Source organism: Centropristis striata, chromosome 7, assembly GCF_030273125.1.
Source record: "Centropristis striata isolate RG_2023a ecotype Rhode Island chromosome 7, C.striata_1.0, whole genome shotgun sequence".
Taxonomy (NCBI): Eukaryota; Metazoa; Chordata; class Actinopteri; order Perciformes; family Serranidae; genus Centropristis; species Centropristis striata.
In genome coordinates, this window is record NC_081523.1 from 32,175,247 (window position 1) to 32,202,976 (window position 27,730).

Genomic DNA, 27,730 nt, shown 5'->3' on the forward strand with positions numbered 1-27,730 from the left:
CATATTTCCAGTTTATCAGTGCAAATCATGAAAAAATAAACAGCAACGCTTGCAAAGTTCTCCGTCATTCTCTATCATTTATTAATGTTCCTTTTGTGAATTAAAAATAATCCAATAAATACGAGTTTGATTTCTACATGGAAGAAGGGGGAGAAATAAAATGGACAAATATTATTCTGATGAGAACAGAAAACGTGGCTTAAAGGACTAAAACTTAATGATTGCATAATTTTAATTGTATTATGGCTTTTAATTTCATTGTGTATGTATTTTGTCCATATTCAGAATGTAATTACCCCCAACCTGGAAGTTTACCATTGGTGCTACAACAACAAGTGCCAGCTGATGTTAGCCTTTAGGTTAATCTTAAGTGTCTCCAAATTTAACCTTTTAATTGCGACAGGAATAAAATTAGTCAATAGTGCAATTTGTTTTAGTTTTAAGGATCTTAAGTACAAAATCAGATGGGTGCTCATGTAAGCTCGTACCAACAAACTTCAAATAATAATGTCATCCACCTGTCAATCAATCTACGCTACAGAGCTAAGATTCATTAGTTACTAGCTAGCTAGCAACTGTAGTGACAACATTTGTGATGCTATAGTGCTGAAAAAATCTGTCCACAGAGGCACTCAAAACTGGTTTTAATTGAAAATGTGGCTGAGGTCTCATTCATTAATTTAGCAACAAAGTCGCTAAGTTGCCAACAGTGTGTGAAGGCTTGACTGGCAGTACAGGAAGTGACACAATGAGTATCAAAATAAAATCTAGTTGACGCTTTTGGCTTAATCTTTTAAGACCTTTATTTATATTTAACGGATGACTCTACATTGTTATGTGGAAAGTGTATATATTGCTAAGATTGTTCCACTCTTGGGCTGATTACTAGTACCTTGTATACACTTTTTAATAAATTCTGAAAAACCAAGAGATGAATGGGAGAGTTACATAATAGCTTAATGCTCTCTTCTTTCTTTAAACAGTACTTAATTCAGAATAACATTCTTTATCAGCTCAATTTAAAGGCATATTCGGATTTTTTGAAGTGGGGTTGTATGTGGCACTGCGCATTCCCAGTTTGGAGAACCAGACATGCACTAAAGGGACTGCAACAAAACATATTTTAACCACCTAACAAAGGCCCACCCTAAAAATGTTATACCTGTTTCTATGTATGCTATATAGCGATATGTCCACCAATTTTTGTTGCTTTTGTTGAAATCCAAAATTTCCATGTCAGCAATATCACTGAACAAAACTTGAATGGCTCAATGACTGTCCATCTCTCTTCTGTATCAAGGCCATCACTGATTGCCTCATTGTGAATCTTAACAAACTGTATAGCCTCTCTAAATGCAGGTTTGCCCACTCTGCTGCATTTTTGTACAATCTTGTACTCCAGACTGGGCAATAGAAAAGGGAGAGAAAAGGTTTATCTGTAGAACTCGACAAAATGAAACGCTGCTTTTTGTCTGAATAACCAATAAAGAGGTCAACCCTCTTAGGTAAGCAGCACAGAACTAATAATAATAATAATAATAATAATAATAACAATAACAATAACATATATCTACTTGCACTAATGTACAGTTAGATCTGCATTTAATATTTATTTTATTTATAATCTATACCTAATATATACCTATATATATATATATATACTGGGGAAACTGGGGAAACATCCTACCCCTTCCAGTGTTATCTCCTCATCTTTTTCACCTGAGACATCAGATGACAGAGGCTTTAGCTGCAAGCAAAGATCAAATCAACTTCTTGTATTAATTTATTATTTTTAAGCATCATATAGATAATGTTAACAAAAGAGTTACCATTCCAACGGCCCGCCAGAAGTCAGCATTTTTCGCTAATTTGTTCTTTTTTCGGAGGCCATAGCGGGCTCACTTTTAGAAAAATACTGGAGATACGGCTATCATATGAAACTAGAAGATCTAAGGAATCTAAAGGCAAAGTTGGGCCATTTTTTTTATGTTTTATGTTGATTTTCAAAGCAGTCATGTGACCTCTGATGTCATGTTATCTCAATAGAAATAGGCTCTCTGGGTTCCCACAAGTCTGCTCTTTACATACATGCCTACTTTAAACATGCAGTTTAAGGCAAAAACCACATCGTTTTTCTCTTGTAGTGCAAATTTGCTATTTCCACCTACTGTAGTTGAGTATTTGTGCATACTGAGGTCCCTAAACAGGCTTTGAATTACATAGACTGGGTATCACTGGAAAGCTGAGACTCTTGTGGATTCAATGAGCCCAGTTTTTTTCTTCATGTGGAATGATGTTAGTCATCAGCAGTAGCCAGTTCATTGCAGTGAGGGCATTTCTTGAGTCTCAGTGTATAAAATGAGCTGCTGTGACCTCTAGGATAATCACAGCCTCATGAAACTTTACAACCCCAAACTAGACACCTAGAGCATTCAGAGGATGTACAGCTTTCCTAGGTATATCGATCATAAGGGTTCTCAGCAGTTTGTAGAACAGAAGTGCTCATCATCCAATCGCTGAAAATACAGAAATCTCCAAAATGACCAAAGTTTTTGAACCGAAATCACAGCATGGATGCTTCTATGTTGTTCCAAATGTCTTTATGTTGATGTAATCTTCTGGAGGTTTTTTTGACCATTTTTATCCATTCTTGATATGAATAAAAAGGCATTATTCAGCACCAAATGTGTGGAGCAAATGGTATCAACCAATAGGGGATTGCACTTTCTTAACAGTCATTGGACATTATGACTAAACATGGAAAGAAGATGCCACTGATATGCATCACCCTAATTTTGGCAAAAAAAATAAATAAACCAAGAACTAGAGGAACATGTTCTCTAAAGATTGCCATGTTAAACATTTTTTTAAAGACCTAATGGTAAACTGAAGCTGCAGTATGAACTCTCAAATGTAGGTTGCTTTAGATAAAAGCATCTGCTATATGACATTGTAAATTGCGGAATTGTATTTGACGGCGTGATTTAAATTAGCTAACTCTTTGTCAAAGAATGCAAGCTACAGAGTTTATTTTCATTTCTCTGATTAAATGACATATATCTTGCTTTACCAGTAATCTATGCATTTAGCTGTACAAGGGAAGGTCTAAAATATCACTTTGAAATTTATGAAAACTAGCATTCTTTATTTTATTTATGACATTGTTTGAAAATGTATGTGTGACACAGTTGGATCATGTAATATTGACTTGTGGTATCATTTGAGCTTGCCATATTGCATGACACAATAATAAAACCTTCATTACAATATGACATTTTTATTGTATGCATATTGGAGTTTATCAACAGTGTTGTGACTTAATAAATAAAGGCCTTTATAGTCCCGAAAATAGAGTGCAAATACATAGTAGAATATCAAGTGTTTCGTGATCCGGCCTTTGTCAGGCTGAGTTGAGATAGGGGTCTTTACAGAAAAAGCCCACCTGGCTAAATGAATAGGAAATGTTGTCATTGGTTTAGAAGAGTCAGTAGGCTGTGAGGCTGCCGTATGATACAGCGACTGTCAGCGCTGACAAGTCTCAGAAACACACACCTCTAATCTCAACCCCCCTTTCTTTTCCCCCTCAACCATAACACACAGAAAAAAATGACACCCTGCGCAAATATTAAACATCTTCCAAGGCCTATTCCATTATCTTCTTTTTTCTAACACTGTTTTAACCCCCTTTCTCCCCCCCATCCCTGCTCTCTCTCTCCCTCTCCATATCTCTCTCCCATCTTGTCTTGTCCTTGTCTCCTCAGAAGCCCTGGCAGCCGGATCATCTCTGTCTCTTAGTGTCAATTAAAAGTGAAATATCTGCATTTGTCAACATATCATTTGTGCTGGGCCCGTGATGCACTGCTGATTTGTCGGCCGATTCCTGACACCGGGGAGGGAATGCCGAGGCGGCAGTCTCCCTCATTAGACCTGGAGCTGGCACTATGATGGCTGACACCGCCGGGAGGCTTCGCTCCCCGCCGACATGATACTAACCCAGGAACAGGCCTCGTCTGTCAGTCCTGTCACTTGCCAGCCAGCCATCCAGTCAGGGAGAGCGAGGGGCAGATGGGTGGAAGAGGAGGTGCACAAGGGTGGGAGGGAGACAGGGTGGGAGGGTGCACCATGCACCCTACTCTGAGGCCAGGGAGAGAGTCTATAATGAAGTTTATTTGTATCAAAAAATGTCAATATATGTCATAGTTTCTGAAGGACATGTGGGACATGGTGACATTTTAGTGTGGTGACAGCTATTTGTAAGTTGATCCAATTATTATTTTAATCAAGGAGATGCAAAAATCCTTTTTTTTTTTGTAGAGCAATAAGAAAGACGATTAAGGGATAAAAACAGATAATACACGAGTAATTTAGACAAATTTGGAGGCCCATTAAAAGCTGCAAAATACATCTCCTGCAAATACAATATTTAGAATTTTGCTTTTCTACGTCGGTCTGACATGTAAAGTTTGTCCCTGAAGGTGGTACAAGAGGGAAGACCATGGGGTCTAAAATTAAGTTCCCAAGTTCTCCTGACTCATTAAATTGGGACCTGGGCCCGGTGCCCTGAGCTTATAAAGGCCCACGATTGATTCATCCTCTCCCCAGCAGACGTCCGTGGAGTAGTGTGGCAGCCGCAGGGTTAGCCGTTCCTTTTTCTTTTAGTTAAATGCACTTGACAACACACATCCACTACATTTTACACACATGCACATCCTACACCACTGATAATACTGGCGTCCACATCCCATTTGTAACATTTTTTCTAATTTTAATTTCTTTAATTTAAATAAATAAATATGTTAACCTCCTAAAACAGTGCAATTTCGGTTTTGTAATGGCCCAAAGAGCCAGGTTGTGACAGTCATGATGATAATATGCCTATTTCATAATAATATTCCTATTAGATGTTAACATTTTTTGTTGTAAGGATAAGGGGGACTTTGCGGGACAACCTGTAATCTTCAGAATTATTCTCTGGGGAGCATAAATATGGATACTAAGTTTCATAGGATTATTTGTAGCAGTTTGTATATTTTACTTTTTCCCCAAATTGCTGGATGTGCCATCATTATAACAGTAAGAAATAAATAGCATATTAAAAGTTGTGATAAAGCCAACTGAAATTAATTTAAATTGTATTATTAAGTATATTTCACTATTAGAGTGTAATAGTGTTGATGGTGTGGGGCACACAGGTAGGTCCATCACAAAGAAAAGCCTGAAAGTCTGAAATCTAAAGAGCCAAGTAAAAAAGCATGTTGTGTGTAAGTGAATCCCATGAAACGACCAAAACCATGAATGTGTTAGTCTCGTCTCTCAACACTTTCTGACTTCCCTTCCCTGTCTGCAGTGGCTCTCTCCTGAAGACGTATTGAACAACAGGTAAGAAAAATGAAAAGATTAGATTTTTTTAAAAGGCTTGCTGAAAACAGTAGGCCACTGAAGTTTTTAACAAATGTTACTCAACAGGAGAATAGTATATTTTGGGGAATATTTGGTGCTTTGAAGCTTTTGGGCTGCAGGCATTTTATGTGCGTGTGTTCATTGTTACAAAGGAACATGTCACCCAGTGCAACAGTGCAGCTCAGTGATGTGTTTGTTTTATAGTAATAGTTTTAACAGTACAGTAATAGTAATATATAAGTGTAAGCTTTACTTTTTCCCCACATTCTTGGGAAACAATCTGAATTACAAGTTGAAACATCATCTAACCTCCGCCTTTGCCTGCTTTTGCTTAGCTGCCTGTCAAAAAGTTACGCCTTTCCCCTGCAAAGTAAAATCAGTTGTAGAGCCAAAACAGCAGCATTAGGAAACTTTTGAAGGAGAGCAATGACATAGAAAGGCAAGAGTTACACATAACCGACATGTGTAGCTGGGCTAGCACCTGTTTCTCCACTCACTCTGGTAAACGTTATGTTCTCCACATCGCAACAGAAAAGGTCGCTGTAACACATTTTGTAATGTGTCCATGTCTGTATAGACCAGGGGTCTGCAACCTTTACGAACAAAAGAGCCATTGTTGGCCAAAAAAAGAGAAAAATTGTCAGAATGGAGCCACACATTTTTTGGATCCTTGCAGTGAAGATAAAACAGCCTTAATTGAAGCCTAATTAGCCTACCAACATTACTAATAGGTCACAATGAGCAGTTATTAAAATGGTTTTGTCAGGATGCAGTTAGGACTCAAGTGCAAATAAGAGGGTAGACCCTTGAGAAATGAAGAGATAAACACATTTTTTTCCCTGGCGAGGGGAACTCAAAACTACTTGCTTGACTACTAAATTACTTGAAATTGGCAAAATTTAGAGGTTAAGGTGCCGGGCCCTAGATTTTCATAAGCTATGACACACATTTTAGTTTAGTAAAATATTAAAAGAAAATGTTTTACTGGTGTTTATAAACCGCACATTGTTACAATTGAAGAATACAAAGTGCTTTGGGCCTACACCAATGATAAATTAAAATTAAGATGTTAAAAGAAATAACTGTTATTATTTGGCATAATGTTTTGGTCACAGTCACAGGGAGCTGCTGTAGATGGCCTGAAGAGTTGTATGAGGCTCTGGAGCGGCAGGTTGCCTACCCCTGGTATAGACTATACAGCAACAAATGTGTTAGCATTTCCATGGAGACACCCAATTCAGAATAAACAGGACATTGCATGTTGATACCAAGTATTAACGGGGTCTAAATGCTGAATGTTAAAAAGTGTGTAGAGTAGATATGATTAGGAGTAACTTTTGGTTTTCACTGTTACCATGGCTAGTGAGGATGGAGAACTACTATCCTCAGTGTCACAAAGATTGTTAGAGATGTTGTGACACATCTTGGTTTAAAGGCTTAGTTCACTCAAATTACAAAGCATACTACAAGAAACACCTTCCTTCAGTGGAATCTGCACACAGATATTTGTTTTTTATTTGCATATTTCACATTTTTGTCCGAGATTTCTGCACCCACATCATAGAATACAGATTAATGTAATATAGTTTGTTGAAATGACACATTGCGTTGCATTGTGTGTTAAGTGTAACTTTTAGCCAATAGGTTGTGATGTGTTACATCATTTTCAAGTTTCCAATTTCTAATATTTCAGTGTAACACACTGAGTCTCACTGATGGTGACTGTATGTGTTTTCAGTAGATTTGAAAACAATTATTCAGCCTTTCCTGATTTGCTTTGAAGTAGGGTGATCTCAGGGTTCCATGCCAGCATTCCTGACTCCTCTGCCCCCACACTGTGGAGGAGGAGGAGGAGGAGGATGCTTGTCCTGCTTCACTTGCCATCATTACGGAAGAAAAGCACTGACCAAGTCAGCAGCCAGCCTGGGTGGGAGCCATTCAGAGACACAAAGGAATGCACCATTATAGCTTCAAAGGGAGAGAGAGGGAGATGTTTTTCAAGGAGGGGCAAGGAGAGGGGATGTGAAAACAGTTCAATTCATCTTTTTTTTTGTTTGTTTTTCTTTTTTTTTCTTTTGTGTTTTTTTAACGGTTATTTCTGGTAATCCATTTTTTTACATTAGTCAATTGATATATTTCAATTTGAACAAATGTTCAGCAAAACCCTAAGTGTTGTACAATCATACATTTCCTCCGTCCTTGATGGATGGAGGTATTCTGGTTGTATCAATGATCTTTATATAAATGAAGAATTTGCTTCTTTTTTTCCCCAAGATAAAACCAAATACAATCTTTTTAAGACAGAGTGATGTTATTTGAAAATTAAACATATTCAACACCCATCATAAGTAAATTAAGCCAAAAATATTGAGTTTCCTTATTTTTTTTCTATTGCCCTGTCATTCCAGAAATTTTGTTTCCTTTTTTGTAGCAAACTTTACTTTACTGTGGTAAATACTTGTCATTGAGGAGATGCATAAAGGTATGACTTTCTGGCATATGAAATGAGATTCATAATGATTCGTTTTTCAACGATGGATTCTAAACAATGTTATGGTTGTGGTTAGACTGGACCCCAAAGCAGAGACAGAATACAGGGATATATATACAAAAACAGTTTAATGTGCACAAAAAACTGCAGGCAGCGAGGTAGGAAGCTGGCTGGAATATTCACCGAAGGCAGACCTGAGAGCAGAGCACATGGACGGCTACTGGAACAAACAAAAGGGGGTGCAGCGAGGCACACGGCTATATACCAGCACAGGTAAGCAAACATCCATAAAACACAAGGAGGAAAACTCTGGCAATGGGAATGGGGTCCTGACCAAGCTTTTATGGAGAGGTTGATGATCTGATTGAGAGCAGAGCTCTGTACTACGAAGCAATTTCAACAAACCCAGGATATCTTTGCCTTATGTCGCTTCAAATGCAATCTTGGATAAGTGGTATCACGAAGATGGTTAGTTAACCCAGGCTTTCCTCTTCAGGTTCCTATAAAAGGGGGCGTTTGGAGCATCATTTGACACAACTACCGGAGAAAATGACTGCGTTCCATCCACATCTGTGAAGAATATGAATAATTATTACAGCTAAAAGCAATACTGTCACTACAAATGAGGCAGGGGATCAATTCTGGCCAATTCTGAACCACTCGACACTCTCACAATGACTGCTGTTGATTTCTAACCTGACAGCTGCACACCACAGCACAATTACAGTTACACTGAAAACTGATGCAGCACATTTTAACATGAACAGGCTTGAGGTCTGAAACTGTCCCATAACAAAAGATAAATAAAAAATAGATTTAGTTTTTGGCCACTTCAAAAAGAAATTATTTTAAGGTCTATCATCTTTGATAAACAACATAAAAATAGACATTTCCCAGTCAGTATTCTAATCCTGGCATTTAAAACAGACACCAATAAATCAGGACCAAGCATAAAACACAATGTGATAATGGTGTGGTTTGAAGGAATTATACAGCATTTAATTTCTTAATTATGTGAGGCGGTATTAATGTAAACACACTAATTCATAATGTAGTGAAGAAAGAATGTAAACACACTGATTAATAATGTAGGGTAGTATGACTGTCTGCTACCTTATTTTACAGGAGAATCATTTCAGAGACTGTGTGGGTAAATGTCCAGGAACACTACAAAGGTATTCAGTAGTTCAGTGAGAAATTAATTAATGTTCTGACATTAATGTAACGTTACAACTCAACGCGTTTACATTTATCTTTAATTCTCCCGGCCGAGAGTCTGTATGGATCATTGATTGACTATTGACTAGAGTTAGCTTTACAGCATGAGTGATGTTTTTGTGATACCAAAAACCCGAAGTTACCTCGCTAACCCTCAAATCCAGCTTTGTAGTATTGTTTATTGTTTTATTTGGATCCCCATTAGCTGCAGCACAACTGCAGCTATTCTTCCTGGGTTATAAAATATAATATACAGTACATACAACTTAAATTAAAAGACATTTAAAGAGTTAACAATGGGAAGAGTGAAGCAAAAAGATAGCAAAGTTTCAAAATGAGGATCTTTTATACATTCTACATCTTTAAGTTTAATATCCATTACTTAAAGATAGATTTCCTACATAGTTTAATACACTATAGCTATATTCATTATGTAGTAGTTAATATACCTTACTAACATATTATTCTATATTTTTAACAGTAAAATAATAGTAATAATTTCTATATATATCCATTTAGGATTTATATATATTATTACTTAAAACTAGATGTTATATATAATTTAATACTATATAGCTGTGTTTATTACGTTGTAGCTAGAACTATATGATTCTATATCTTTAATGGAGTTCATTTATTAATAACAATTTCATAATACGTATATGTATCCATTTAAGAGATGTTTTTTCAATAATAATTTAAAGTCTTTTGTGCTAATGGTTTGTTCAAAATGTTTGGGAAGTAGGTTCCAAGCAGTGGCTGTGTACATTGCTGTTCTTTTACTGAAGTTTATCTTTATTATTGGTAGTACAGGGCTCAGGTGTGCCTCCTCTGCAGGAAGAGCCAGCCACGCCCGCTGCCACACACACACACACACACACACACACACACACACACACACATGCCTGCAGAAGGAAGAGAACAAAAGGGAATGGGAGAGAGAGAAAAAAAAAGAAAAAGAAAAAATTTGTTTATCTCTTCATTTATTTTTAATTGGGACAGCACCACTTTTTATACTTTCTATGTTTATATTCTTTATACTTTAATGTTACCACCTGGCTCTAGGCCGGCAACAATGAGGGAGGCATCACACAATTAAAGCCATCAAAAGTAACATTAGTAGTGTCAGCAGTGTGTGGATGGGTGAAAATATGCGTAATGCATGTTGGATGGTGCAGCCAACCAAACAAAGGGATGATAGGTCTGTGGTGGTTTATACGGCCCCAGCTGAGAGAGAGACTGAAACTCCCAGCAAGGCAGGCCTATATACCTTTTTCACAGGCCCAACCCAGATGGGCAGGTATGAAAATAAACCTTCCAGCTCCACCCTCCAGTAGCACAGGAACACAGGAACTGCAACACAGAGGTCATCACAGGATGGGAAAGCCGAAAATAAAAAATATATCTTAGAAAAAAAACATCCAGGTTATTCAGTTCCTTTTTCTTTTATTTTTCCTTGAACACTGTATAAAACACATTTCATATCCATCAACTTTGAAGCGCCATATACACAAAATGCCATTCACCATAAACAAAAAATTGCCTCATATACACAAGTGTGAGTACAAATAAAGAGTTGTATTTCAAAATGAGATATTCACTCAGCAAAAATAGGGGTGTCTAATGAGTGAATTACAGTATGAGTCATGGGTTTACTCCCAAACGGAGTCCTGTTAATTTCCTAAAGTGAACATATAATATTTTGGAATACAACTCCTTGTGTACAGATCTACAGTGTGCTGTACATCGTAAAACCTTAATAAAGACGACCCCCGTGCAAAATCACTATCATTTTGAATATAGCTAGGATATTGTGTATGTTCTGTCATCTAGTCAAAGCAATGTATAACACCATGTCTGAACGATACCATAATGATTTGAACAATATCTGTACAGAGCAATGTGAATATCCCTGAACAGTCCGGTGTCTGTCACTGACTTCTTCTTCTAATTTTTTTAACTCTATATAAAGGCTTTTATCTGTGTGAATAAGTAGCATAAAAACAGACCACAGGACTCTTGTGTTTCTAGATGCAGGAGAACATGAAGGCACATACTGTCATCTGATCATGCACACACCCATACATTCCCTGCAGTCATTTTAAAGGAGCATTAAGGAGCATTGCCACCTGCAATAGGTATAAACAATACACATTTTACAAATTAACTGGGGGTGGGTTGGGAGAGAAGTGGTCATCATGGGTGAGGACTCAACCCAGGAATAGAGTGGGACCAAGCCCAAATTATACTCAGTTTGGAAAGGGCCTCATTTTAACTGACACTGGCTTGGGGTCAGTGTCAATATGTCTAATACTCAAGTGGATCTTAATGAATTTAAGGGGCATCATATTCACAGCAGGAGAAAATATTTTTTTTAAAAAGTTTCCCTGTCAGCCTCGGTCTATCCTTTTCGAAAAATGTATTGTCATGTAATGTAATGTCAGTTTTGGACAGGTATCCATGGATCCATTTTAAAAATAACTCTGGTGTAGAAATATGGAGATCAGGTGTGATGATCGAGAGCTTGTCATATTTTCTTGTAGGACCCAAGCAGATCTGATATGATCTGACATATGCAGACAAGGATATGTCAGATCTCTTTTCTTGTCCTGAACATTCCAGCCATACTGCTCAGGATCTCATACTACAGGGATGAGCAACTTAAATGCTGGATGGGGCCACAATTTTTCCTCGACACTACCACAGGGCCACATATAGGACAGTGCACTTAACCAAATATGATGAAACTGCAATTTTAAATATGTTTACAGTGCAGTAACTTAACATATTTCATGCTCAAATGCATGTATAACACCATAAATAGGAATACAAAATGTTTGAAGCAAATAAAAAATAACCACTTACTGTGATTTCTTTTTTTCCAGTGCAAGAACAGCAGACCAACATAAATTATAATTATAATTATAATTATAATAGTGCATTTTACACTGTACTTTTAAGATTTCATGCTCAAATGCATGTAGTTGTACTGAGGGCCACTTAAAGTATGGAAAGCCGTATGCGGCCCCCGGGCCTCCAGTTGCCCATCCCTGTCATACTACAACCATGGGCAGTGATGTGCTGCTTTAATAACCTCCACTTTGGTTCCAGGCTTTCCACCAGCGATGATGTTGGACCTGGCTCATACTTTTTGTCCCAGTTCATCCAAAAGGTGTTGGATGAGGTTGAGGGCAGGACTCTTTGCAAGACTTTTGGCTTCCACACCAAACTGGGATAACCGTTTCTTTATAGAGCTTGCTTTGTGCATTGGGGCATTGTCATTTTGAAACAGGAATGGAAACACACAAACTGCTGGAGCATTACAATTTCCTTTCATTGGAAACAAGGTGCCTGGACTGAAGCACAGCTCACAAAAGTTTGTGGACAGGGGTGTCCATATAATGTATGTGAGGTATGTGAGATTAAATAAAGTTATAGTAAACTTTAAAATCTAGAAAGTAGTTCTCATTGGTTATTGGAACAAAGTCTACCAAAACCTTCACAGATCAAGAAATATGTATCACCTATAGAAATAGAATGAGAGTAGAATGGACATAGAAATGTTGTTGTGGTCATTTGACTATTTCAAAATTGGTGATTGTTGTTAGTTATGATAGTGATAATACCTCAGTGAGGTCATGAACTGTCTGGTTAGCTGGAGTTTGCTAATCCTGTCATGCTTTAATGCTACACTGGTTACAGAAAATTAGCCTAACTATGTTGTCATTATCCAGTGATAGCAATGTGCTACGCTACGCTATGACACTACTCCACTGCTCATTTAATCCTTACTGCAAAACCTCATCTCAGTGAGTCTGCGACTTCCTTCAAGTCAGTATATATTGAGGTTTCAAAGGAAGTTAGCTCACAACAATATTCACAGTTCTTTGCAATGACAATAGTTCACATCTGAATGACTGCTGCTTTGACCAGCCTGCTATGGTAATTTGAATGTCCGTTCTACTCTCCTTCTGTTTGGTATCAACCCTTCAAAATGAAATGTAATATTGCATTCAATAGTAATGACCAGTGTCTTTTTTAATTCATATTAAGTTGTGACTTGCATGTCACTTAACAAACTGTGCTAATTGTATTAACATGAAAGAGTCAGAATTAAAATCTCAGCAGCACCCTTACTGCAACTGAAAAAGCATCCTGGTTAAGTGGTTTAACAAAGTTAGCAGCACTGGTGAGTACAGAGTGAAAGGCAAGTGAGCAGTGGGAGTCCTGGAGTACAAATGTGTGTCTAGAGTCTAATAACTAATTCTGAGTTCAAGAATGCTTAACTCGAGTGATTTAAATTACTTTAGAGGTCTAGGGCAGTCTGACAAGTATTTGTGAAACACTATCCCAAAGCTAGAATGCAGGTTTGTCTGAAACAGCTTCTTTAGATTATATTATGGGAAAAGGTGAGTTGGCATTGTTTTATTGATATGACAACTCAGCATAAAGACTGAAAGCAGTAGGAAACTAGATCAGTATGAAAATATGGCAAGCATCTGTAAAGATGTCTTCACTAATTAACACATTGTATCTTGTCATTTGTATCATTTGTACACAAGCAGAAATGGAAAAAGAAACAGAAAATAATAATTTGGTGGTTTTAGGGATTAGGAATTTTTCGGGGGGTTCAGATGATGGAGCTATGTTTTCTCCTGCTTCCAGTATGCTAAGCTAGGCTTACCACATCCTGCATTCAGCTCCATTCTTTGACTTTGTATCTTTTCAAATCACTCTTGAAAAGTAAATAAATAGGTGAAATTCCAAATATGTTTTTCTTATTAATCTAAGAAAAACAATAATCTCTTACTAATCATTCATTTAAATAAGCTACAATTCAACTAGACATTATTTGCCAAATTCTCCTTTTTCTGAAAATCGATGAAAATTATTTATGCCCACAAATACTTATGTGACAACTTAGACCAAAGAAATAAGATTCATACAATGAAATACTGTTCCCTTTGAAAATAATACAAGAAGGAAAATACAGTGACTTGAACTTTTGCAGCACATTATACAAAACACAAAGACATTGATAAAATACTCACAGCTTACTTCCATAGGGACAAACAATGGGCAGAGTGGTAAGCATGTACAGTGTATATAAACAATATAATACAGCAAATATTAAAACAAACTATTTTCTTTCCTATAAAGGCTGCAGTGATGTTCATCCACACATTCTGATGGTAGTTCTGGTGTTATTTTTCAATCTATGAACTTTTGCATTTTTAATTCATATACTGCAGCAAATGGGGAGAAATTACTCAGCAAGTGAATAAAAGACATGTCGACACATGATTGAAGTACTGCTTTCAACTTAACAATGCTCTTTTCCTATGGTGCTAAAATTATTCTTTATAAATTAAGCGACTGAAATCAAGGTAATATTGTACAAATGTTCATTCAAAATATCTGATTTAGCAAAGGAGAACATGAGGTTTGAATCAAAAATACATTCTTTCTCCAAATCATTTTTCAGCAGCTGCTTCAAATTTTTACTACTAATTTACTGTGGAGGGAGTGAAAAACAGCAGAAATCAGGGTGCAAACCCCATTATGGATGAAGAGCTGAAGTCATGCAGGATTAGAATTCCCAAGGGACCTCTAACAAGACAAAGCTGAGAATTAAATTGTCAGTCTCTAAAAAATATCACCATACAACAGACACCCTCTTGCATATGTAATGTAATACTACAACAAGGAGTATGTTGGTGAAGAAAGGGCCCTGATAATAGTGTGCAATTTATACTCATGCAAATTAAACACTGCAATTTCACAGAACCTGTTTCAAATGTATTCCTACACATTCCTGTTTCCCCTGTCATGCAAAACAGAATCAGCAGTGGAATCTGCAGAGAAAGTTTTTCAGTGTTTTGCTTTGCAAATATATAAATAATTATTAATTACTTGCCCTTACGTGACTGTATGGATGATGGTGTCAGAGAGGTTCCATTTCAGTAGTTTTCCGGCTGTGTAAAATGCATTCCTTAGTTTCCACAAGTTTTTAGACTTTTCTTTAGTAAAGGTCGTCACATGATTTTGGTCCCATATTGATCAAGCTTGAGATTGTCCTCAAGACTTAACTTTTCAAAGGGCTCAGAGCATCCTTGGAGCAAACGCTTCCCAACCGGACAGCCTGAGTAAACAGGAGACTGCTTTTCTCAGCCTCTAAGTCTTTAACTGTCCATCTGTGAGACTTCAACATCAGTAGTTTTTCCAGGTAAAGGATCAGTCATTGATGTCTCCACTGCTTCCTCGTAGGGCAGGAGGGCCCATCAGTGTGACACTGCAGAGCATATGTTCTCTCTGCCCTTTACACATCCACTGGATGTGAGGCTGTGGGGCAGGGCTACAGTCCTCAGATCAGCCTCTCCTCTGGGGGCACTTTGAGGACACTGCCCATCTCTAGCCTGGCACCAGCCACCTCCTGGGAGCTGGGGCTATATGTGCCCTCTGACTGACGTTTCTTCCGTGCTGTCATGATAAGGCAAAACACCGCCAGGATGGCCAATAACACACACAGGGTGGTGAGGGGTATGGTCACCACCAGCCAGGGAATTCGCTCCTTATGCTCCTCTTTCTGCAAACAGAACAGGAAAGGATGTTATGTTTACATGACCATACCTTTTTTGGTACCATTGTTAATGTGGTATCTATTTTAAAATCTTTCTTAGTTGTAACTAATCATGAATGATTTATTTATGTTTTGAGGTTCAGTTATAAGCAACCATTTGGTTTAGTTTATTGTCCTCTAGCATGACAGTTTCCTTGTCTGCACAGAATCTGGACAAAAATCCCTTTAGTAGCAACTGTACTTTATAACCAGATGTGCACATAACATGGTGCGCAAGTATGCATGCATGGTCAAAATAAATTATGCACTGCTGATCATTTCGCGCACCAACTTACTTTTCAGGCATCAAAATCATCAACGTATGTATTGAATGATTTTAATTCTCCGCCACTGTTACGAATGAGGGGAATCTGCTTGTAGTGAAAGAGGAACATAGGCAGGCTGCAGCGTTGATCAGTGAATGTTTGTATTTGTATTCTTGAAGAAGATGCATTGTGGTGAATAAGACCAATTTTGTTTCAATGCCCACATTTGTACATTAGCAGGAATATACCACAGTAATCGATGTGGATGTGTCATAATTATATGACAATTAAATTTGTTTTTGTTAAATCAACAAATAATCGTGATGTCAATATTGATCAAAATAATCATGATTATCATTTTTGCCATAATTGTGCAGCCCTGAGCTTGTTTGTTGACAGAGACTCCACTGTAGGAGAATGGATGTGTTTTAAGCAAGCAGGGAAACGTTTGGCAGCCTCCTCTGTGTATGACTTAGTCAGCATAGTAAAGACAAGCAATCCATATAGTTCCTCCAATATTCAGAAAGTCCAACTTTTGTCTCTTACACTGCCCTTGAGCAGTGCTGCATGTGAAATGGAATTTTCTCATCTCAATATAATTAAAAGCAAGTACAGATCCTGCCAGTCAGACCCTCAAATCTCATCTCTGATGCACATCCACTTCAAAGATCATCAAAGATGGCAACAGAGACTTTTAACCCAAAGCCAGCTGTTGACTTATGGATGCAAACAAGCTCAACCAGGGAGAAAGGACTAGGCCTACATAATAATCATCTTCTCTCATGTTTGAAAGAGAGGAAGCTAGTGAGGAGAGCAGTCCAGAGGGTAGTGATGACGACACTTTGTGCTTGCCACACAAAGTGTGAGTACCAAGCAACAAATCCAGGTGCTCCTTTGAGAACTAGACTAAAAAAGATATGTGCACCCCTGTTTATAAGACTCCATTATGTCCAGTTATACATGTTAATATGTAGTTAATACATTTATTTTAGTCCAGATGCTCTGCAGAACTTTTTTTAAACAGTCAGAAGTCAACCAGTCTATTGGAGAATAGCTCTGCAAGTGTGAAAAGAAACCTGAAAGGTCTGATAACCTCTAACTGCATTACGGCTGTGTTATGAAGATACATTTGGTATTAATTATAACTATTTTTTTATACTATTTTGCAACAATAGGATTCATTTTCTAGTGTCCTTTACACTTCCATACTTTGTTACTTGGTGTATTAGTTGGCTTCATTGTATTTAATAAGTATTTTCTTTTCTAACCTTTTTTAATAAATCAAAAAAATATTGTAACCTATTTGCCCTTAAGTGTACAACACTATCCTTTTAGGGATTTTCATCTATCAATTGTTATTTTAAAGTTCACACAATTCCCTTATATGTTGGAGAAATATTACAATCTTAAGTGTTATTTTAGAAAAATCCTGAAAAATGTTACCATATTGAGGAGGTTAACATTGGACTCAGACCATGCATTACACGATTAACATATAGTGATGATGTTTTGCTGTTGATAGTGTTTTGAACCATACTTTTCATGTACTGTAGTCTGGCTTGATTCCTATTTCTAGATCAGAACATCTGTGGCAGCTAAAGGGTACTTGAACCTAAGCCAAGGATATCAAACCCATCACTCAGACTCAGGTCATACTTTAGTTCACGTGCTGTAAAAATGAATTAACTGAAAGGTCCTTCTGTCACGTACATTGCTCTCACACATTGTACCGCTGAAACCCAGCGTGCACACACACTGGAAGTGGTTCAGTCTGTCCAGACAGGTGGCACCATTGAGACAAGGGCTGGACGCACACTCATCTATTTCTGTCTCACACCTGAAACACATCAGAAGGGTTTTAACACAACGCTGACTGACAGAGAAACAGCTCACACACACTTTCCTGACCTTTACACTTGGATATGGTTCAGACACACTTTCTCCTGAGCAGCAGGTGTGAGATGAGGAATGTGCAGTGTGCTGCTCTCACCTGGAACCAGTGTACCCCGGCTTGCATGTACAGTTGCCTCCAGTGTCACCTCCAATACAAACCCCTCCATTAAGACACTCTGTGTTTGCATCGCACGCTACTGGAGGGAAGCGCCACCTGTTGGACACATAAACACAAAATTGTATTGTTGCATGCTGATGTGGTATTGGAATTATTATTGAATCTAGTTTAATAATAGTTTGAATAAGTCCCGATTACTAATTTGAATCATTTGAAGCAAATGTGATTGATAAGAGTGAAGTGAATGAAGCCAGTTTTGTGCAGCATTAACAGTTTAATTTTTAAAGTAAGATGTCTTAAATGGGGTCAATAATTGTGATCTCAAAGTGGCACTAATCAATTTTTTATAAAGTAAAGTCTGTACTCACTGGCATCGTTTGCCAACGTAGCCAGGAGGACATGAACAGGTGTGAGCTCCCACCGTGTCCACACAGGTTCCTCCATTCACACAGCTGAACTCCAGACAGTTGTCCACCTCCTCCTGACAGTTTTTCCCTGTGTATCCAGGCTCACAGTCACACTGGTAGTCTGCCAGAAGGTCTTGACATGCACCGTAGACACAGGGACCTGAAGAACACTCATTTACCTCCATCTCACACAGTTCCCCTTCCCATCCTGCACTGCAGCTGCAGTTAAACTCATTAAACTGGTCCTGACATACACCATGGTTGAGGCAGGGCTGGGAATCGCAAATCGGTGCTCCATGGCATCCTATGATTGGCTCGTGCCCACCCACTCTGGAGAAGCGACTCATCTGTGGGCTGTCTGGTACATTTATGAGTGGCAGGTAGACTCCACCCACTCTCACCTCCCCTAAACATCCGGTGTATTTCTCAGCCAGCCAGATTTTGGTGTCATTGAGGAAGTTGAGGTTGCCACCAACGCTGAAGCTACTACCAACTCTCTGCCCATCCACAGTGAGGCGCCAGCGGGAGGCTATCTGTGTGGGATCAACCATGGTCAGCTGGATTTGATGCCATGCTCCGTCTGCTATGGCCCTGTCACTTGTGAAGGCCAGCAGCTCTGCACTCGCCCCGCTGTCCAGTTTGACCAGCAGGGAGGAGTTGAGCAGACCCAGGCAGAAGACCTCAGCTCTGCTGATGGCCCGCAACAAGATCCCGTTCTCGTCCCGTGTCCGTAGATCCATGGTGATGTTGGTAACAGGGCTCAGCAGGGAGCTGTTTGCAACATACTGAAGAGCGTTGTCTTGAAAAATGGCTTCAGTTAAACCTGTGGAAGGAGAAGATCACATCAGCAGGTTCAAATTTACACTGCAAAAAAAGGTGTGTCTAAAAACAAGATAAAAACACTAAATCTGAGGGAAATTATCTTGCTGCATGGACAGATAATTTCACTTGACAAGATTTCTTAAATTAAGAGTGTTCAATAAGCATGTTGAACGCTTAAGACAAGAAATTATCTCTTAAAACAAGATAAATTATCTAACACTTCTAAATCTAAAGTTTTTTTTCTTGTTAAGAAACAAATAATTTGCAGTGCACTCTACTCGGGCCAGTTCATCGCTGCTTGCATCTTTAATTTATCTTATTTTAAGAATTAATTTCTTATTTTAAGCATACAACATGCTTATTTCTAGATTTAATAATCTTAATTTAAGAAATCTTGTCGAGTGAAATTATCTGTCCATGCAGCAAGATAATTTCCCTCAGATTTAGTGTTTTTATCTTGTTTTTAGACACCCCTTTTTTGCAGTGTGCTGAACTGTATGCAAGTTTCAGGCTGATTAAAAACTTGTAGGCCAAGCTTGCAGCTGTTCAAACTGAACCAAGTGTTATATGGTATCAGAATAATAATATTAAAGAACATTTTTATTGCTAAATTTATGCTAAGTTTATTTTGCAGACATGGGAGTCCTACCCAGAGGTTTGCCAAATACTTAGCTGTTAGCTGTCACAGCTGGTAAAACATTAGTCTGCAGAATATTCATAAGACAATCACATCTGGATTGCCACATCCAATGGAACAGGAACAAATGACTTTAACCAGCCATGCATTATATATTTATTGTTTCTGCATTTCAGTATGTTGTAAAATAATAGTCTTCTCAGTACATCTTTCAGTTGGACTCTTGAGGCAATCAGGTTGCTTTGATGTCAGTGCGGGTCTAAGGTTGGCAGGTCATCCTTAAATGGCCCTTCAGAAACTTTTCGAGACTGTTAGTCTAATTAAGAAATTAAGAGCTAAACAAATAAACTTGACCTGACCTGACCTGCCTTGCCCAGCCTTGATAAAGACAGCGATAATCACTGCTAAAGGATTACTCACACTCATAACCATCCTGTAGGTCCACACAGCGCACTCCGTCAAAACAAGGACTGTCGACACACCACAGACGTGTCTCGCACAGCCGGCCAGAGTAGTTAATGGAACAGTTGCACTTGAAGTCATTCCAGGTAACCTGACACTGTCCGCCATTAAAACAGGGTTGATCCTGTACACAGACAAACACAGATGGATGGATTAGATTGTAAAGTGTCTCACCTGATGCGACGGCAGAGGTAAAAGCTGCAGAGAGGATTGAGCAGTAACTTACAGATCAAAGGGATTCACAACCCGATCAATGTTAATAGGGTTGAGGCAATACAGTACAGCCCAGCTATCAGACGGCACTGCCAGGTGCAAACACAATTAGCTTGGGTTCGGTGTTAGAGCTACACACTGGTTAATCATAACAATGTTTATTTGGGGCTTTTCATTAAAATTGAAAATTAGCCAGTTATGTTGGATTTCATGAACTCTTTTTGCTTTTGCTACATAATGTAGCCATGCTTAGTGATTCTAGATTCTTGACTTTTACTTTTTTATTTTTTTATTATTATTATATATATCTTTTTATCTTATTTTATCTTACTTTATCCTTTATATAATTTATTTCTAACCTGCCTCCAGTGTTTCCTCACTGCTCCATGTTGAGATGGCGCTTCCTCAGTTCCTCAGTTTGTGCTTTGTTTTTAACAGGATGGGTGTGATGAAGGTGGGTGGGGTGGAGGGTTGGGGATGGGCGGAGGGTGTTTGTTTCTATGTTTTGTTATCTTTTTATTATCATTATTTTCTCCTTTCTTTTTTATGTAAAGTGCTTTATGTTGCATCTCGCTTGTATGAAAAGTGCTATACAAATAAAGTCTGATTGATTGATTGATTGATTGATTGATTGATTGATTGATTGATTGATTGATTGATTGATTGATTGATTGATTGATTGATTGATTGATTGATTGATTGATTGATAGAGATGGCAGTGTTGGTTGATCACTGTGTAAGTCCTTCAATTTGGTCCAGACGTTGTTTCCCACAAACATTTGGAGGGGCTTGAATAACATTTGGCACAGACCCCAGAGAATAAATTCCAATGACTTTGGTGATGCAGTGTTTACATTGATAACATGGACTGTCAAGGCAGACCTCACTGTACAATCTCATTCCTTTAAATCCATCGATGTGCATTACAGCCTTACTGTGAAATAGTGTAGCTCAAGACATATGCATGTACATATCATCACTACTACAAAGTCCAAGCCCAATGCATAATTATTTCTAACATGACAAATTATGCAGAATTCATATAAATGTCTATTGTTTTATAATGGCACTAATAGCAGCTGTAGTGCCTCAAGTAGCGGCAGAGACATGCACAAGGCAGGGCTGAAGTTGCCTGAGCAACAGCCCATTTGCCCTTTTGGGCTATGCTGTCCCCCTGGAAGATTTTTTTTTCTTTCTGCTGTTTTGGCTATACTTCCTCTCATGTGACACTGTAGTAACCAAATCTGGTATTGTTGCACTGCTCCAGATGAGTCTCTTTAGGTTGTGGAAGTGATTAAATGTGCAATATGTGATTCTAGAGTATCATTCTGAGGTCATCAAATATGGGTGCTTTATGGCTCTGTGAGTCTCATTCCCAAAGCATCTGTATTTATGACCTGGAAATGTATTTATTTTTTTTAATTCAAATTAACAGAATTAGATTCTAAAGTTGACCAAGTGTCTTGTTTACCATAAAGTAAAGCAAGTACAATATCTACAAAAATATGGTTGTTATATGAAGAATTTTTAAATGAACCGGAAGAGGGATTTTAAACATCAGTAACATTACAAAACCTAATACCGGTTCAGCCTTTCTTTACGTTTCACATGATCATGAGGGAATACGTTTTACCTATTTTTTGTCTATTCTGTAGTTAAATTGATAATCATACAGCAGACTCTAAATTTCTCTTTTACCTTGCATGTGTCATCACTTTGGCATCCTGGCAGAACGTTCTCCTCTGTGCTTGTCCGGTAAACTTCCATTCCCTCTGAATGATCGTCAGTGGTCAGATGCTTGTGGTCCAGCCGAATGTCCTGCAGGCAGCCCTTGACATTTCCACCCCAGGCATTCATGTTCTCGCCTGCAGGGAGCCCTCCCACATACGCCACATCCCCTACCTCCACACTCACATTCCCTAAGGCACGATGATTCCCTGCTTTAGGGAAGACCACATGGCCGTACTGTACCTTTACAGTCACTAAATTATTGTTGCCATCAGTGACAAACTTAGCCTCTGACAGCAGTGTGGTGTGAGGGCTGTAAATAGCAACAGTGCCCTCTTTCAGATAAATTGTCAGGTAGGGCTTTCCTTCTCGACGGAGCTGCAGGAGCAGACCGTTGTGTTTGAGGGAACGTAATAAAAAGGAGATAGTGAAGTTGTCTCCATGAGTTTCAGAGATGTTGAAGGTGAAGTAGCTGGTGGTGTTCTCATGACCGAAGGTCCAGGATGGATACTCTGAGATGTGGATGGGAAGTACAAATTTGTCAGTATCTTACCCCAACACACATGCATATGCTACACCTGTATTAGCAATACTTTATTTTGATATACTACTTTAGCTTTCAATTAAATATCTGTTTACAAAACTTGTGAATACTACTTAGCGTGTGAAAGGAATCTATCTGTTATCGTTATGGAGGAGCATTTTCAAGACATATTTTTCGATGTGTGTCTCGGCTCAGGCTTGAACAGTATGAGTTTTTAACAGAAACTTTAAAATGAATGTATTTATTAAAAAGGTAAATGGTTTAGTCACATGATATATGATGAATCCTGTTCTTTTGGAGTGCAGAAATGAATGTCAGATTAACTCGGCCTTTGCTGCACTCATTGATTTTTTTTATAACTTGTACAAAGCACTTTGAATTACCTCAATGCTGAAAGGTGATATATGAATACATTTGTTTGACCTTTACTATTCATTATTTTTTATTGTCTGCCCCAGCTGTATGGCATCAAAGTGGCAATCATATGTAGTTGACAAAAGTGAATTAACAGATACATCCGCTTAATTAAATTTTTCTTTTGCTCAAAACTGTAAAAACTATAATTTGGCATGGTAGCAGCTTCAAACAGCAGTAAGAGCTAACTCTATTACATATTAGAAGAGGTAAAGTAGCTCAGACTCTTTGTATTGAGTGGGATACAAAAATCTCTGCTTATCTACATCTGCTTATTACACCCACCGACAGAAGCATCCCACTCTCATTGCTAGTCACAAAGTTATCTATTCAGTGGTCCATATGTAGTGATTTTGCTGTAAAATTGAAGCATATTTCTGCAAACCTGTAAGGTATACTGTAAGTACTCTCACCTTTCTCACAGCTTTCTCCATAGTAGGGCCGATGACACTGACAGCTGGGACGAACCCACATATCCACACACTGCCCTCGCTGCATGCATGGATCTTCTTGACACCAATCTTTTTTGCTGCATCCTATTTCCAAACCCTTGTTCTCCTCTCTGATGAGGTCCTGAGGCAGAAGCAGCTTGTGGTCGATTTGAAGGTCCTCCATGCAGCCAATGAACCCGCGTCCACTGGACGTATGGGCTAAATATTCCTGCGGTGCCCCTCCAACATATAGCATTTGAAAGAAGCTTGGTTGGAGGAAGATTAAATGGTTGTAGCCCTCATTTTTCACCATACATTCAATCTCACAGCCAGGTCCTCTAACAACCAAAACCAGCCTCTCATCCATGGTCACAGTGGCCTGGTGCCATTCGCCGTCATTGACTGGGCCAGGGTAAACGACCTGCAACACCTTCCCTGACTTGACCCTGGCCTGAAGGGAGCCTCCGACAAGCTCCAAGGACACAAAGCGATCCATGGTGCCCCGGTAGAACAGCACCATGTCAGGCAGAGTACTCTTAAATCGAAGCTGCATGTGGAGCCCATGATTATGGTCTTTAGTCTCTCGTTTTGTCCTGTTTTTGGAAACAGGCAGCTGCATGTGGACATAGCCCTCAGAGCTGAAGGAGAAGGTGGTGGAGGTATTGCAGCGTTCTCCGGTCCAGCCAGGCGTACATAGGCAGTTGTAGTTGTGCTCTCCATCGTAGGTCAGCACTGGGACACAACCTGCTTCATGCTGACACTGGTGCTGTTGGCAGCCAACCAGACGGATGTCACAGTTTTGCCCACCCCAAGGTTCCTGGCCAGTCTCTGGCACAGGGCAGTGACACCTATAGGAGTTGGCAGCGTCTGTGCACGTGGCGCCATTCTGGCATGGATTGCTGTCACACTCGTTGATGTCCACCTCACAGTGTATGCCTGCATGGAGACACTGATGTTTAGAACTGCAACTTACTTTAACAACACTGATTCAACGTTTCCTTAGCAGAGAAAATGTACCACTCACATGGATCAAAATACATGTTGTATTTAATAATACAATATCACATAAATATGGTAAATCAATCAGAACAACAAGAGGAATGCACGTGGGACCCAGAAAGTCAAACTACAAATGACTTAATTAGATACAGAGCTTAGAGTGCACGCATACAGATGAACAGGCAGGTTTGACTGAATCAAGGCATGAATTTTTCCATCAGTCTCTTGCAGATGAGGAAATGACTACAGGGAATAACCGTTAATTGCACAATTAGAAGGATAATTAGACTTGCACAGATTTCCTTAACGCAATTAAACCAGAGTCAGTCATACTGATTATATTAGCTAGACATTGAAATAATACAATTTATTTAATAACCTTGTAAGACAAACTTGTGCCACACACACACACACACACACACACACACACACCCTGTGCCAGAGTGCAGCTACAGTCCACCTACTTGGTTTCAGTAGTCACAACCACCTAATCAAACCGCATTCAACATTAAGCTCTGGCAGCAGCCGTCACCTTGCATTAACATAGTCCTTTAAAATACTCTACACTCAAGGAACCCTAAAGCTGTTTGCCGTGTCTGTGCCAAGACTCCACCCTCATACACAAGCACGAACTTTCTTCATTGTTAATGTAGCATTAAAGTGCTGTACCATACTGTACCTGGCAGCCACCAGAGCCCGCAACAGCAGCACAGCAGCAGCAGCAGCAGCATCAACCTGCTTCCCCCCATGATCCACTGAGACAACAGTCAACTCACTCCTCACACTGCTGGATGACAGCAGTGACACAGTCAGGCTCTCCCTCTGTCTCTCTCTGTCTCTCTCTGTCTCTCTCTGTCTTTAGCTTACAAAGCAGAAGTACCTCCACTCCTCCACTCTGTACCAGGCAGACAGGCAGAAGTGATTACAGACAGCCCTGCCCACCTTTTCTTCTGCTCCCTCTCCTTCTCCCTCCTTCTTCCCTCCCTGAATCCCTCCCTCACACCCCCTGCTCTTCTCCTGTCTGCAGCCCAGCCCTAGCAGAGCAGTAAGCTCCAGCCTCCAGCTGGCTCCTGTCAGTGTTTGACAAGAGGAATGCAGTGCTGCATCCCCTCCCTGCTCCACGTGCTGGCCTGTGGATGCCCACTAGTGGGAGGAGCTGCTAGAATTAACCTGCAGGAGGTGCTGCAGGCTCAAGGTTTCAGGCCTGAGCACAGTTGGAACATTACATGAAGCCTATATTGATTAGGGCAGCAAGTCACTCTCATCCATAACTGTGCCTGATAAATTAGTGTGTTTAATTGCAAATAGTCAATTATCAGAAGTTGGAAAGTCTCAGATCAAATTATTCTGAGCCTCAGAATAATTATTTTATTCTATAAAATAATTATTTTATTATGATTTTGATTTTATGATTTCTTTTTCTCAGAATTCTGATTTACAAGACTGTCTAAATAGTATAATATTCTCCATGGGGATGAATAAAGTATCTATCAATCTATCATTTGATCTATGTATCTATGTATCTATCTTTGTATCTATCTATCTATCTATCTATCTATCTATCTATCTATCTATCTATCTATCTATCTATCTATCTATCTATCTATCTATCTATCTATCTATCTATCTATCTATCTATCTAGTGATGACATTTAATTCTCACATTCTCACAATTCCTATTCTGAATTCATGACTTGACCTTGCTGTCAGATTTATGACTTCATGACACCTGCTAAATGTGAAATTATCACATTCTATCTCAAAATACTGTCATGTGGGTGGGAAAGGACGTGTGTATGATAAAATTCATTGGATAATGTATTTTCTTACATTCAGTTTTCAAATACTTGTTCAGACAAAAACTGATGATTGATCTCAGCATTTGCTTGAGTCAAACCATTCTAACATATAGTATACTTTAATTGTCCCTTTATTTACATAATTCATCTTTTCCCATAATGGCAGTCCACAGTTTCCCCTTAGTATTGAGCCTGATCCAATCCTTAATTTTTTTGTGTATTTCACAAAGCTTTCATGTACAGCAAATGTAGCCGATGTCAACTATTTAGCTCTTCACTGTTTTTGTCCTCTCCTCTCTGTGTTTTCTGGTCATCTATATACCCAGCCCCTGCTAAGAGGACAGGCAGAGTCTACAAGTATAGGTAGTATAAGTAGTAGTGCATGAGTTATGATGGAGGAAAGAGTAAATAAAAGGTGGCAGGGCAAGCCGTCAACTATAATAAGGGAAATCTCTGCTGAGTTTATTGATGCTTCCAAAAGAGTCCACAACAAATGTCATCAACATCTTGAGGTTTGTCTGATCACTTCTGAAGTGGATCTGGTGAACCGGCTAGGACCAGGACATCACAGTATAAAAAATGTATACATCATGTTAATTCCTATTGACTGCAGGGGACGCTATGACTATGCATCAATATTGATGAGGGGATGTGTTCAGGTCTGGACTTTTATCAAGCATGAGACATTTGGGGCAGATTGGATTATGTCAAGTTACAACTACTTCCTGTATTGTGGCAAAATGCCATATTTCACTGCCATGCTTTTGATACTTTAATCACAAAGGTCTTAACATGGTACAGACCAAATTCCAAGTCGATCAGGTACAGGGGGGTGGCTTTTTGGTCTCCACGTGTAACATCTGCCCACCAAACGTGTTTGTCTATGTGAAACCTTCTCTAGGAACACTTTATTTTTCAACTTTGTAAGGGGTGCTATCAAGCCATTTTGCGAGCCCCTAAATTATCTCAATTTTACCAGATCTTGACAGACTGTTTAACAACTTTTTGAGTATGTTAAAGTCCACAAAAAACACTCAACAGAATACAATGCGATCTGGTAACCAAGGCAAAGGCTCCACCAAAGCAACAAACACTGGAGGATCCTTTTAAAAGGAGAGAGAAATTCCTTCGAGACAGCGACGAGGCAAAAAATATTTAAGAGATGGTTTGTTAGGTTATATTTTGTTATTTTGTAAAAGACAAAACGTTTGGATGAATGGGGTTTTTTTTCAATAGCTATTCAGTTGTCAACTGAATTTATGTATTTAT

At 38.8% G+C, this 27,730-nt stretch overlaps 1 protein-coding gene across 1 annotated transcript in view; it reads right to left on the reverse strand.

The window, feature by feature from the left end:
- Positions 1 to 10,546: 10,546 nt before the first annotated feature.
- Positions 10,547 to 27,730, reverse strand: part of LOC131974999 (protein crumbs homolog 1-like) — a 40,775-nt gene continuing 23,591 nt past the window's right edge. The window contains exons 7-13 of the mRNA XM_059337519.1: positions 23,646 to 24,599; positions 22,245 to 22,786; positions 20,292 to 20,457; positions 18,374 to 19,235; positions 17,985 to 18,101; positions 17,705 to 17,831; positions 10,547 to 15,695 (exon numbers count right to left, since the gene is read on the reverse strand). Coding sequence (XP_059193502.1) covers positions 15,474 to 15,695; positions 17,705 to 17,831; positions 17,985 to 18,101; positions 18,374 to 19,235; positions 20,292 to 20,457; positions 22,245 to 22,786; positions 23,646 to 24,599 — 2,990 coding nt within the window. The 3' untranslated portion in view covers positions 10,547 to 15,473. The remainder of the gene's footprint in view (positions 15,696 to 17,704; positions 17,832 to 17,984; positions 18,102 to 18,373; positions 19,236 to 20,291; positions 20,458 to 22,244; positions 22,787 to 23,645; positions 24,600 to 27,730) is intronic.